Source organism: Photinus pyralis, unplaced genomic scaffold (assembly GCF_008802855.1).
Source record: "Photinus pyralis isolate 1611_PpyrPB1 unplaced genomic scaffold, Ppyr1.3 Ppyr1.4_LG1, whole genome shotgun sequence".
In the NCBI taxonomy this organism is placed as follows: Eukaryota; Metazoa; Arthropoda; class Insecta; order Coleoptera; family Lampyridae; genus Photinus; species Photinus pyralis.
The window spans coordinates 57105410-57117618 of NW_022170249.1; the positions used below are offsets into that span (position 1 = coordinate 57105410).

At 36.2% G+C, this 12209-nt stretch overlaps 4 protein-coding genes across 8 annotated transcripts; 2 read left to right on the forward strand and 2 right to left on the reverse strand.

The window, feature by feature from the left end:
• Positions 1-4092: 4092 nt before the first annotated feature.
• LOC116160437 (putative nuclease HARBI1) lies at positions 4093-5602 on the forward strand. Of its 3 annotated transcripts, none has more exons than XR_004143216.1 (4): positions 4093-4548; positions 4602-4868; positions 4916-5122; positions 5172-5447. XR_004143216.1 is itself a non-coding variant. In XM_031473631.1 (4 exons), exons 2-4 carry the CDS (start codon positions 4740-4742, stop codon positions 5570-5572), a joined length of 732 nt encoding a protein of 243 aa, XP_031329491.1. In that variant the 5' UTR covers positions 4093-4548; positions 4602-4739; the 3' UTR covers positions 5573-5602. The 3 variants fall into 3 exon arrangements, 2 of the variants coding, with proteins under 2 accessions (XP_031329491.1, XP_031329492.1); XM_031473631.1 differs by having other exon boundaries at positions 4602-4854; positions 4907-5122; positions 5172-5602; XM_031473632.1 differs by having other exon boundaries at positions 4602-4854; positions 5172-5602.
• A 28-nt stretch (positions 5603-5630) lies between these two features.
• Positions 5631-6938, reverse strand: LOC116160436. 3 transcript variants are annotated; one of them, XR_004143215.1, is made up of 5 exons: positions 6669-6938; positions 6436-6613; positions 6096-6371; positions 5945-6048; positions 5756-5895 (listed from the first exon to the last, which is right to left on the reverse strand). XR_004143215.1 is itself a non-coding variant. In XM_031473630.1 (4 exons), exons 1-4 carry the CDS (start codon positions 6675-6677, stop codon positions 5652-5654), a joined length of 858 nt encoding a protein of 285 aa, XP_031329490.1. In that variant the 5' UTR covers positions 6678-6935; the 3' UTR covers positions 5631-5651. The 3 variants fall into 3 exon arrangements, 2 of the variants coding, with proteins under 2 accessions (XP_031329490.1, XP_031329489.1); XM_031473630.1 differs by having other exon boundaries at positions 5631-5895; positions 5945-6371; positions 6669-6935; XM_031473629.1 differs by having other exon boundaries at positions 5631-5895; positions 5945-6371; positions 6436-6934.
• A 61-nt stretch (positions 6939-6999) lies between these two features.
• LOC116163970 lies at positions 7000-8451 on the forward strand. Its single transcript, XM_031478100.1, has 5 exons — positions 7000-7720; positions 7768-7869; positions 7925-8050; positions 8108-8348; positions 8442-8451. The coding sequence occupies exons 1-5, from the start codon at positions 7369-7371 to the stop codon at positions 8449-8451; spliced, it is 831 nt and encodes a 276-aa protein (XP_031333960.1). The 5' UTR covers positions 7000-7368.
• LOC116163978 (putative nuclease HARBI1) lies at positions 8448-9651 on the reverse strand. The gene is made up of 3 exons (XM_031478108.1): positions 9437-9651; positions 9120-9379; positions 8448-9016 (listed from the first exon to the last, which is right to left on the reverse strand). Exons 1-3 carry the CDS (start codon positions 9649-9651, stop codon positions 8448-8450), a joined length of 1044 nt encoding a protein of 347 aa, XP_031333968.1.
• Between the last annotated feature and the right edge of the window lie 2558 nt (positions 9652-12209).

Sequence of the window (12209 nt, forward strand, 5' to 3'; positions counted from 1 at the left end):
AACATAGCCTATGAAAGGTATAAGTTTTTCTCATATCGACAAGAAGAATCCCAAACTACAGAAGATTTTATCATCGAATTAAAAAAAAGGCCAGCAGGTGTAAATTAGATACCATGCAAGACAGCTTGATAGTCACTATGATTACATGTGGAATAAGGAGTGAGACCGTACAGGAGAGGCTATTACAAGATGGTACCTTGACTTTGGATAAAGCGTTTGATTTATGTCACGTCATAGAGTCTGCAAAAGTACGAAGTCAGGCCATAGGAAATGCAAAACCAGTCGAAGTTGATGCCGTAAAATCTAGGAAAAATTTCGTCGGGAAACAAACTGTAAAAAATTGCAAGAAGTGTGGGAAGAATGAACATTTGGTCAACCAGTGTGCCGCTTATGGAAGGGTCTGCAGTTATTTGTTATTGCCGGATTCCCAATCATTTTGCAGCGGTATGTCTGAAAAAGAAAAAACAGCTCGAGAGCAAAGGCAGGAAAATACAGGAAGTCAGCGATCAAGAAGCCGAAGAAGTAAATTCAATTATAGTCTAAGAGCCCGCGACGCAAACCATTACCATTCAAATAGCAGCATAAAACGTATACATGAATAAGTATTGGAGGTCCCCATACACGAAACGCTCGGTCTGTCGGACCGCATTTAGCCGAAAGGTAAACAAATTCAATTGTTTATTTGTATATTTCATAAGAAATCATTACTTTTAAGAAAATCAGGTCATATGTGGTACCAAATTAAAGCTCTTGACGTCAGCTGCACAAATAACTCGGTCTGTCGGCAGGCAAATAGCCAGAAGTCCTTGACAGGCCGACATTTAGTCTGCTGCTAGAAGCCGACATTTCAGTTAGTTAGAAATTTCTACGGTCATTCAGATCCAAGCATTTTAGTTCTGTACCAAAGAGTAAATAACCATAAACCTCTACAGCGGATCTAAAAAAGCGGCTGAGCTCCTCGGTTTGACCCTACGGGATCATTGAACATTTCATCTACTGCTAGAATCCCACAGTTAGCTCAAAATATAAGAGAATCATTCAATTCAAAAACAATTCAATGAAACAATTGCAAAGTGAAGAAAAGAATTAATTTCATATTTTGTCGATAACTTTTCTTCACTATACAATTATTTTGTGGGATTCCAGCAGCAGACTAAATGTTCGATGACCCCGTAGGGTCAAACCAAGGAGCTCAGTCGCTTTTTTAGATCCGCTGTAGAGGTTTATGGTTATTTACTCTTTAGTACAGAACTAAAATGCTTGGATCAGAGTGATCGTAGAAATTTATAACTAACTGAAATGTCAGCTTCTAGCAGCAGACTAAATGTCGGTCTGTCAAGGACTTCCGGCTATTTGCTTGCCGACAGACCGAGTTATTTGTGCAGCGGACGTCAAGAGCTTTAATTTGGTACCACATATGACCTCCTTTTCTTAAAAGTAATGATTTCTTATGAAATATACAAATAAACAATTGAATTTGTTTACCTTCCGGCTAAATGCGGTCCGACAGACCGAGCGTTTCGTGTATGGGGACCTCCAATACTTGTTCATGTATACGTTTTATGCTGCTATTTGAATGGTAATGGTTTGCGTCGCGGGCTCTTAGAATATTACACAAGAGGATAACAACAAAAACTTCATCTACGTAGGCAGCGTAGACGAGCAACAAAATGTGGACACCGTTACAGACAATCGTCAGTGGAGAACTGAGTTAGAAATTAATCGTAAGGTAATTAGTTTTTTCTACGGTCACGTATAAACTTCTTGGTTTACGCATTTCTGGCGATGCGTAAACAAATCTATTACGATATAGTAACTTGTTTACACACTCCATGGTTGACACCTTATCATGGAATGATCCCAGCTATTCCACATTATTAGTTTAGTTACTTTGACATGGTTATGTTTGCAGTAGTGCCATATTTATCTACCTGTCACTTTAATTCAAAAATTTGAATCAAGATTCAAAATAAAATTTAGACGTTAATTTTTGTAATACTAAACGAGTTTTTGTACTTTTAATAGATTATTAGGTATGAATACATAGGTACACATCAAAATTTAAACACAATATAAAATTTGCCGTAGAAATGGAAGATTTAGATGCCGTAGAATACGAGGGCTGTACGCCTCCCGATGTTGCTGAAACTGCAAAAAAAGTTACCCTAGAGTTGTTGCCTTCGAAATCACGGAAAATTTATGAAAAACGTTATGACGAGTTTATTAAGTGGTGTAACTCAAATAGGATAAACAAGTACTCAGAGAATGTGCTCCTTACATATTTCTCAAAGCAAGCCGAAACGTATAAGGCTCCGTCACTTTGGTCATTATTTTCAATGTTAAAGGCAACTTTATTGGCGAAGAATGATATAAACATAGGAACATATTCCAAATTAATAGCTTTCCTTAAACGAAAAAGGGTTGGATATCAACCTAAAAACTCAAAAATCCTAAGTTTCGAACAAATAATTCACTTCCTAAGTCAAGCTCCTGATGAACAGTTTTTAATGATAAAGGTGGGTCGAAATCTTTCATACCTATTAATAGACGGCAGCATGCAAAAGTCATAAACTCTTTTAGGTCGCATTAATCTTTGGAATTTGCGGAGCCTGCCGATGTCAAGAGTTATATAACTTGAAATCAGAAAACATCACGGAAATCAATAATTCTCTCATCATAAACATTGAGGATACTAAAACTTACAAACCTAGAACATTTACAGTCATAAATGCAGATAACATTGACTATTTGGCGTATTACAGAAAATACTCGGCTTTAAGAGCAAACAAGTCTTCTGCAGAAAAACGGTTCTTTTTAAAATATCAGAACGGCCGTTGTATAAATCAGGTTGTTGGGATTAACACATTTGGTAATTTACCTAAAATTATTGCTTCATATCTAAAACTAGAAAATCCGGAACTATACACTGGTCATTGTTTTCGGCGATCGTCGACTACTTTGCTTGCCAACCGAGGGGCCAATCTTGTGGAAATCAAGCGGCACGGTGGATGGGTTTCGTCAAGCGTAGCAGAAAATTATATTGACGAATCAATTGCTAATGAACTTGAGACGACAGCAAAAATTCTGACGTCTAAGCCGAGCACTATTACTGCCAGTACTTCTCACCAAAGTAACGTTGTTAATATTCAACAACTAAAACAGTATAGCAAAACAAAAAAAATAAACTTAATTTCAAATCAATTAGAAATCTGTTTTAAGATAAATGTTAATGTATTTTCACCTCAACAGATGGCGCTACTAGTATTATAATAACAATATTTATCAGTAAATTTCAAATTCAAATATGTTCCTACATGTGGGTCATTTTATTCTCATTTCCTGATGTCCTTGCTATTTGCAAATTTTGATGTACATTCTAGAATATGGCGAGCATGATCCAACATTGTGAACTTAATTGTATTATTAAGAGATCTTGTGGAGTTCACCTTTATATTTAGGTAAGTCCATAGTCTTTGTAAATTAAGCTCGTACTTAAATTAAGTGATGTGTTCACCTAAGGCATGTACCTACTGATATTCGACTTTATATTTAGAATACTACCCAAAATAAGACAATTCCCGATTACGACAAAAAACACCCGATTTCTGACAAGCAATAAACCGACTACGAGCAGTGCGTCTTTTTTATATTCCCGCATTCGACCCCGGCGACCCGTTCAAATAACCTCTTGAAGGGAGCTATTCCGGTTTATCAGCGATGAGATCACTTCCGGTGTCAATTTTTATAATTGTTCTTTTGGCACCTTTAATTTGTATAATAAATAAGTAATGTTCAATTTATTAAAATACATTTTTCTTGTGTTCTGGTAGTTTGTATAGAATATACCTTCTAACCTATAAAACGCAAAATAATATAAATAAGCTTTAAGGTGGGTTTATGCAAAAACATTTAACATTAATTTAAAACTAATTTAAAATTAAGAAAAGTTCAAACCTGTAGATTTATATTATACCGTTTATGGTAATCTTACATTAAATTAAATTAACATAAGAAATTAAAAAGTTAACCAACTTTTAACTTCTTAGTTTTAATTTACATGAACACGCAAGTGCGCAGGTACTATTAGCTTTATTCGTTTTTGAAATTCAAGGCGCACCAACTAACGTCAACGTCAACGTATGTCGGTAACCTTGAAGTCAAGTTTTGTACTTAGGGCAAAACAAGTTAGGGCACTAAAAACGAATGCGCTGGTTGGAAAAGTTTTTAACATAACCGTCTTTTTTAACCTCCAAAATTACTTGCACTGAATTATGGCGCTTACTGAGGATGTTATTTTTGGCAGCTTACTTTTTGAAAGCGATGAAGATGAGACTACAGATTCATCTTCCGATTTTGATAATGAAGTAGTGGGTGCAATAGTTTCATCAGCAAGGACAGAGCGAAACGCTATAAAAAATTACAGTGAAATCACTGTAGTGAGTTACAATGATAATGAGTTTAAAACTCATTTTAGAATTTCAAAGGAGCTAATGAACAGTTTGACAGAACGTTTTACTGAAAGCCATATTTTCTTACAACATTTTCATAGTAGGTAAATTTGGTTTTAATGTATAAGTAGTTAAAATTCATGTACATTTTAGCAAAAGGAAAGGATGTAGTTGAACCAAAAAAACATTTGGAAATCTTTCTGTGGTATGTAGGCCACTCCTGTACATATGTAGATGTTGGTGATCGGTTCAACATCACAGTATCGACGTTATTTGAAATAATGAAGTCGTATGAATGCGTTTTTTGATGAAATGGCTGCAGAAGTCATTAAGTGGCCTTCACAACAAGAAATACAGCAGACCAGTTCAGAAGTTTTCAGAAGAACACGTTTTCCAGGTGTCGTTGGTGAGATCACTAAAGTAAAGATTGTCGGGATTAAAATGAATTTTTAATGTAGGATTTATAGATGGGACACATATTAAAATCGACAAGCCTACAAAACATCAGGAATCTTATTGCAACAGGAAGCATTACCATTCGATACAGGTGCAAATCATATGTGACGACAAATGCAAATTAATAGATGTTTTTATTGGGTATCCAGGTTCTGTGCATGATGCACGTGTCTTCTCATCAAGTTTTATATATCCACAACTATCAGAATTATGTCAAGGTAATTTTTTATTAAATAATAAAAAAAATTACATAATCAGTTCTTGTAGATGGACATCTTTTAGGAGATTCGGCTTATCCATGCCTGGATTTCTGCCTTACTCCTTACAAAGATAATGGCCATCTTAATAGAATGCAAACACGCTATAACAAAGTGCATAGCTCACTAAGAATCAAAGTGGAACATGCAAATGGCATTCTCAAGCAACGATTTCGTCAGTTGTACCATGTAAAACTACGAAAAATTGAACGAGTTGTTGCCCTGGTTAAATCGTGTTGTGTGTTACATAATTTATGTCAAATACAAGATAAATTGTTGTTTGATTGTGAACATAATCCATTGGATATAACTGCCATAGAAGATGAAAATGTCGCTGTTGCAGATACCAATATGACTTTTGAAGCAAGATCTGGTGCAGCAAAAAGAAATTATATTGCAAGTGTGATATAAAGAATGTGTACTTAATTTATTTCATTATATAAGTCATTATACTTAAATATTACATATTACTTAACACAACATGAGCAATTTAAATCTCCGACTTCTCCTTCTCTGCTAAGTATTTACTCATTAACTCCAATTTGCGTTCTAACAATTCATTTTTCTTTTTCTCTATGGCTAATTTCTGTTCAGTTAGATCATTTTTCCGTTTCATTTCTGCATGTATTCCTTCCAGAACAATAGATGTAGGTTTGTAACCTTTCTTTTGAACATTAAAACCTTGTGGTGGGTTTTGCGTTATGGTTGTGATTGTATTTGCACGTGGCGCCTCACTAAAACAATATTTTAACAAAAGGCTATAGTTTGAAGACAAAACTTAACCTTGTTGGAAGCACATTTTCATTTTGAGGAAGTGCATTTTCTTTTTGCAAAGTTTTTGTTGCTACACTTGAAGTGAGTACTTCTGGGTAGAATCTTGGTTCCTTCTGAAAGATATCATGCAGCTCATCGTAAAACTCCAATTTCTTATAACCTCGACCTGTACTTTTTGTATGCTTAGCAAAATTTTTATAAGCCTTTTCGAAGCATCGCCATCTGTACTTTACTTGCATAGCAGTGTATTTATATCCATACTCATTTAATTCAGCTGTTAGTTTGACAAACATTTGTTCCTTAGAAATAATTACTCTATCTGAAAAACGTTTCAGATACTTAGGGTACAATTCTATTAATAACTTCTTAGCTTGAAGTGGCCACAGCTGTGGTGTAGCAGAAGAATGTCCTTCATTATCTACATTTAAATTTGATTCTGAAAATAGTAGGTCTTGTTATTATAGACAATTTCCAAGTATACAGTTCCAAAGTGTACTTACCGCTAGAGTTGTCGCTCAATTCAGTATGGAATTCTTCACTTTGAGAAGTAGGATCATATGGGTAGATGTAATTGTCCACTATCCATATGTTTTCATGACCCTCCATGCAGTCATGGTGCTTTGCAGCTGAGGTGGTCAGTCCTACATTTGTGTTGCACACGGAACAAATGTACCCAGGCTGAAAAAATAAAATAATAAAAATCACGTTCAACGACATCAACATAAAAACGCACCTGTTCCATAATTTTTGAAATTAAACGATCGCTAAAAAACTTAAATTCTTTTACCGTAACCTAAAACAACAAACTCTTGACATTTGACGCAACTAGAACATGCTCCCTTAGCATGTGTTCCGTGCGGCAACACAAACTTGACACGGTGTTGACGCAGAAAATGTAAAACGAATAACGTAACGGCAGCCACAGTCCAATTGCGGTTCTAAAACGAATACCCACAATGTGACGAAAGTGACATATAGCGCGCATAGTCAACTAAGGGGCTACCCAACAAATCTTAAGTAACTACTGGTTAGTTAAATTTACTTATGAAAAGTAAATCAATTCTGTCTATTCATGTGCTACTGGCTGTTAAGTAGATACTGAAAAGGTTGGTATGTTTTTAAACGAATAGTCACGCACACCAGTAGGTGAGCGTCAACGTTTTTAAACGATCTGTAATTCTTAGAGAGAGATGCGGCATACGAATGCTAGTATTAAACAAAGATAGTGACAACGTTTACGTTACTTTCTAAGGTGGTTTTGTTAGGTTATATACCGTTTGCGCTTTTACTTGTTCGGTATTAGTTATTCTACGTACCGGTACCATGGATGCATATACAGGTAAGTTTTACCAATTACGGAATATTCACTACTATTACAACATGTTTTTACAGCTAGTGATAACAAAAAACGGGCACGATCTTCGAATTTTACAATGGCTGAATCAAGGTTACTAGTAGACGAAGTTTGCAAACGGAAAAAAATTATTGAAAATAAACAAACTGATGCTGTGACATGCAAACAGAAAGAGGACGCGTGGATCAACCTCGAAAGTGCATTTAATGCAAACAGCGGATCCACGTTTCGATCAACTAAAATGTTAAAAATAAAATACGAAGGCATAAAACGAAGTCTCCAGCAGAAACGTAGTAAAGAGAAGTGTGGATTATATCGGACTGGTGGAGGCCCTCCCGATACAGTGACCTATACTGACTACGAAGAGAAGCTGCTAGCTATTATAAGTACGCAAGTGGACGGATTACACACGCAAAATGATTGTGATAAAGGTAACAATAAAAAAGACCCTATTACATTATTTACAAAAGTGCTGCAGATTTAGAAATTCCTGTTATTCCACCACCAGAACCAGTCGAATGTACTCAACCGATTGTAATCGATGCACCAATGTCGACAGCAGAACTTAGTGAAGATGAAAGTAATTTGTGGTAATTACAAAGGGATAAATAAGACCTGTATACTGTATATTGTAGGGTGTAATAACATCACCAGAGCTACATCTCATTTAGAACCCGTTGCATATGTTTTGGATATCCCCATCGAGATAGATATGCCAAATGAAGAAGCAACTCCAATTGAAGCAAGTGCAAGTGATGTCGGTAAGTGCTTCCTTTCATTTTAATTCCTTAATTGAAGTGAGTATTTATTGTATCTAGCAACAAATGCAACTGGTTGGCAATCGTGGACCCCACAAAAAATGAAAGAACCACCTCACAAAGCTTTGCAACAAAAAACAAACCGTAAAGCAAATCTAGAACAAAAATTCAGTAAATTAGCAAACAGTAGAGAGGAGCTGGTTAAATTGCAGTTGGCAATTGTGGAATTGGAAAAAGAAGTGCGACAGGAAGAGTTACAACTCATGAAAGAAAGGCGTGAAAGGGAAACAGCAAAGCATGAGTTAGAAATGGAGATCTTAAAATTGAAACAAAAATTATTACAAAAGCAATTATGTTTGTAAAATTTGTATTAAAATTCAGTTATTTTATAAAGTTACTTTTAATTTCTATGATTGTACAACTGTTCAAAATATTCTAATAACTCTCTTCTATGATGGTGGTTATCATTGTCATTCCTAGGTGGAGGAGCCAGTACATTCTCTATTAGTGGGTCATCCTCCAAATCGTCAATGGCATCTCTCTCTTGACGTGCAATGTTATGTATTACTGCTGTGGCGACAATAATATTTTGTGCTAATTCAACACGACACCTCATTCCTACGGATAGTATAGGGAAACGCCGCTTCCAAATGCCAAAAGTTCTCTCCACTACAGTTCTCGTGCGGATTAACGATTCATTAAACAGGGTCTCTATTTCACCTTGGGGATTGTTAATAGGTGTAATTAGATACGATCTGAGGGGGTATGCACTATCGCCTAATAGCAGTCCATTGCCCATTTCCCCATTTTCAAATTGCATTCGAATGAGTGAATTATCAAATATATTTGCGTCATGGCTTGATCCAGGCCATCGAGTGACAATATTTCGTATGTAGTGCTTTGCATCACTGATAACATTTAAGGAGAAATATCCTTTCCTATTTCTAAATGTCTCGGCTTGTTGCCCACCTGGTGAAAAGAAATTATGTATGTATTATTACATGTAGGTAAGTAGTTAGGTACTTAAACTTTGATCATACCTGGTGATCAGATTGAATCCGGATGTGGGTACCATCAAGGGCTCCAAGAACTCTTGGAAATGCTGCAATGTTGCAGAATTTTGCTTTGACATTATGTTGCTCTTCTGGATCTCTTGGGAAATAGATATAGTCCCGGCGTAATTGACACAAGGCAGTTACGGTTCTCTTTATTATTTGTGCCGCAGTACTCTTATGTATTCCGCCGAAATCTGACACGGTTATATAAAAGCTTCCACTTGCAAAAAAGCGAAGCGTAAGAAGCAACTGCTGCAATGGAGCTATGGGATTGTTCCTGACAAAAAACACGTAATTACATACCATCATCACAGATGTATACTTTTGCACTTACCTGTTAGTACGAGCCCGAATATCACCTTGTATTAACTCTAATACTACAAGGACGGAAGCTTTAGACAATCTAAACCGTCTTACAAAATCAGTTTCATCCCACTCGTGAAAGTTATCGACGTGACGAAATCTATTAATTGTATTATAGGGTCGCCTTTCAATGTTATTAATAATATCCATTTCGTTAAATAACAAAATATCGTCGATAACGTCCATTGTTTACATACAATACAAAGTGTGAGGTTAGAATAACTGAAGTAACACCTTACTGGCGCATTGAAGTAGCCTATAAGTTTACTTTACCAGTAAGCTATTTACACGCCCCTGTAAATTTACTTGGCTGTGAATATACAGATGTCTCTCTTACTTGAACCAGTAACTTACTTTGAACTTTACTTGAGCTTGAATAAACCGGCCCTAAATCGAATAAAGCTATTAAGTATTGAGTTTTCCATCACAGCTGTTTTGTGTTTTGTCACGTGGATACGGTAACTTTTATGGTTAGGTTAGTGACTTCGCGGTAATTTATTGTGATCAAATGCATTTTGCCATTTTCCAAATTAAAATATGGACGACGCCCATTTGATTAGTCTAGTGGAAAAATATACTTCTCTATATAACAGAAATCACGCTGACTTTAAAAATAGAACCGTCAGGGCAAATGCGTGGGCCACTATTGGTAGTATTTTAAACACAACAGGTAGGTAAATTAATAGGTCTATTTTAGTGTTTTGAAACATGTTCTCTTTTTAATACACAGCTGGCGATGCAGAACAACGTTTTACTACTCTTCGTAATAGGTATAACGTAGAGAAGAAAAAGATGCAAAGCCAAAGATCGGGAGACGCAGGTGGGGTGGAAAAGAAATGGAGTTTATTTGAATCTTTGTCATTCCTCGATACATTTATCATTCGAAGAAAGTATACATGCCAGTAGTTATGAATACTTCTACTTCTACTGTAATTTTTTCATAACTGTGGGAAATATTACCCCATCTTCCTGCCATTCCACTGAAACACAACAAACGCAGGAGTTGGAACTTCCATCGGAAGAGTGGGATACGTACTCTCAAATCATAAGTGCTGATCCACAGCCTAGCTGCAGTAGGAGCGACCCAGAAGAACGGGACCGTTCACCGTCAATTGACACGGCACCAAACAGCCCTCAGTCCCGCTCTACTGCTACAAATCGTGCAAAAGGCTCAAAGTCAAAGGGAAATCCTAACGAGCTTGTACAGACAGCAATTGTGAATGCATTTTCTTCATTGCAAAATGTCATGCAACATTCGGAAACTGAATTAGACGAAGATGATTATTTTGCCAAAACAGTCGCTGCCTCATTAAAACATATTAATGATAGGAAATTAAAAGCCAGAGCCAAAATTGAAGTTTTGGAGGTTTTAGAAAAGTACGAGTCATAATTATAAAGTTATTGTATATATTTAAGGGTTAAATATGTTAACATTAGAAATGAGAATTATTTTATATAGAAACTTAAAACTAAACGTGACTTATTCTACAAACATTTATGAAGAGGGTAAGCTGCCTGCATATACTTTTTCCATTTGCCATGGCACACCTCCTACTTCCGTTTGGAAATATTCAGCTAATTGGTCTCTATTACTACCAATTCTTCTATTGAAATTGTTTGAGCCAACTCTGCCAATTGGTTTTAAACCAGTATTACTATTCCTCCATTCACCATCATGGAGAATGCCCTCGCTGTCTACAAAATCACTGAAACCATGTGGCACATAAAATTTTTTATTGTGAAAGGTTTTCTCTTCATAATCAATAACGTAATTGTGCAGCACAATGGTGGCCTTCACAATTTCTTCGCAATTGGCTACATCAGCTACAATAGTTTTTCTTAACACCCTCCATCGTTGAGCCAAAATACCAAATGCATTTTCTATGCATCTCCGTGCCCGTGATAATCTATAATTAAATACTCGCTTTTGTTCTTGTAAATGTTCCCCAGGATATGGACGCATTATGTTGTCATGTAGTGGGAAAGCCTGATCCGCAACCAAAAAGTATGGGAGGACTATGTTACTTCCAGGAAGTCTGCTGGGATTGGGTATTGGCAGACGTTTTTCTAATAAAGAACTCCCAAATCCACACTGTCGAAAGACCAGCCCATCATGATTTGACCCTGCTGCACCAATGTCGACCATAGTGAATCGATAATGGGCATTACAGGTGGCCATCAACACAATACTACAATATAAATTAAAGTACATTATTTGCCTTTCATTTTGAAGAGATTTTTCACACCTAAATGATTTTTTGTAGCTAAAAAATTGTGACCCAGAATGCTGGGGGCATTGGATCATAACATGCTTGCCGTCAACAGCACCGATGCAGTTGGGCATGTTCCACTTTAAATAAAATTCAGCTGCCATTTTTTGGAAATCTTCTGTTGAAGGAGCCCGTAAATAAATGGGTTGCAGTTGTTCCCACAGTACCTTGCACGTTTCTTTAATTATGGAATGCACTGTTGCCTTTCCAACATAATAATTCCAAGCTAACTCCTGCATAGATGAACCTTGAGAGAGAAAACTACCACAAAATATTTATATAGTCATATACTCATATATTTATTAAATACTTACTGCAATGTTATCATTAAACGTTCTTCTGGACTTATAAAAATTTTGTTTCGGGGCTGTTTTCTCAAAAAAGGCTTAACGATATTCAATAGGTACTCAAAACAGGTTGGACTAAGCCTCGTATATTTAAAAAATTGGCCTTCGTCATTCCTTGCACTCATGT

Coding starts and splice junctions, on each gene's coding strand:
- LOC116160437 (XM_031473631.1), top strand. CDS start 4,740: ATGAATGCGTTTTTTGATGAAATGGCTGCAGAAGTCATTAAGTGGCCT. Junction 4,855..4,906: donor ACGTTTTCCAGGTGTCGTTG/GTGAGATCACTA, acceptor TTTTTAATGTAG/GATTTATAGATGGGACACAT. Junction 5,123..5,171: donor ACTATCAGAATTATGTCAAG/GTAATTTTTTAT, acceptor CAGTTCTTGTAG/ATGGACATCTTTTAGGAGAT.
- LOC116160436 (XM_031473629.1), bottom strand. CDS start 6,658: ATGTTGATGTCGTTGAACGTGATTTTTATTATTTTATTTTTTCAGCCT. Junction 6,372..6,435: donor ATTGAGCGACAACTCTAGCG/GTAAGTACACTT, acceptor TACTATTTTCAG/AATCAAATTTAAATGTAGAT. Junction 5,896..5,944: donor GAAAATGTGCTTCCAACAAG/GTTAAGTTTTGT, acceptor ATATTGTTTTAG/TGAGGCGCCACGTGCAAATA.
- LOC116163978 (XM_031478108.1), bottom strand. CDS start 9,651: ATGGACGTTATCGACGATATTTTGTTATTTAACGAAATGGATATTATT. Junction 9,380..9,436: donor ATTCGGGCTCGTACTAACAG/GTAAGTGCAAAA, acceptor GTTTTTTGTCAG/GAACAATCCCATAGCTCCAT. Junction 9,017..9,119: donor AGTTCTTGGAGCCCTTGATG/GTACCCACATCC, acceptor TCTTTTCACCAG/GTGGGCAACAAGCCGAGACA.
- LOC116163970 (XM_031478100.1), top strand. CDS start 7,369: ATGGCTGAATCAAGGTTACTAGTAGACGAAGTTTGCAAACGGAAAAAA. Junction 7,870..7,924: donor AGAACTTAGTGAAGATGAAA/GTAATTTGTGGT, acceptor TGTATATTGTAG/GGTGTAATAACATCACCAGA. Junction 8,051..8,107: donor AGCAAGTGCAAGTGATGTCG/GTAAGTGCTTCC, acceptor TATTGTATCTAG/CAACAAATGCAACTGGTTGG.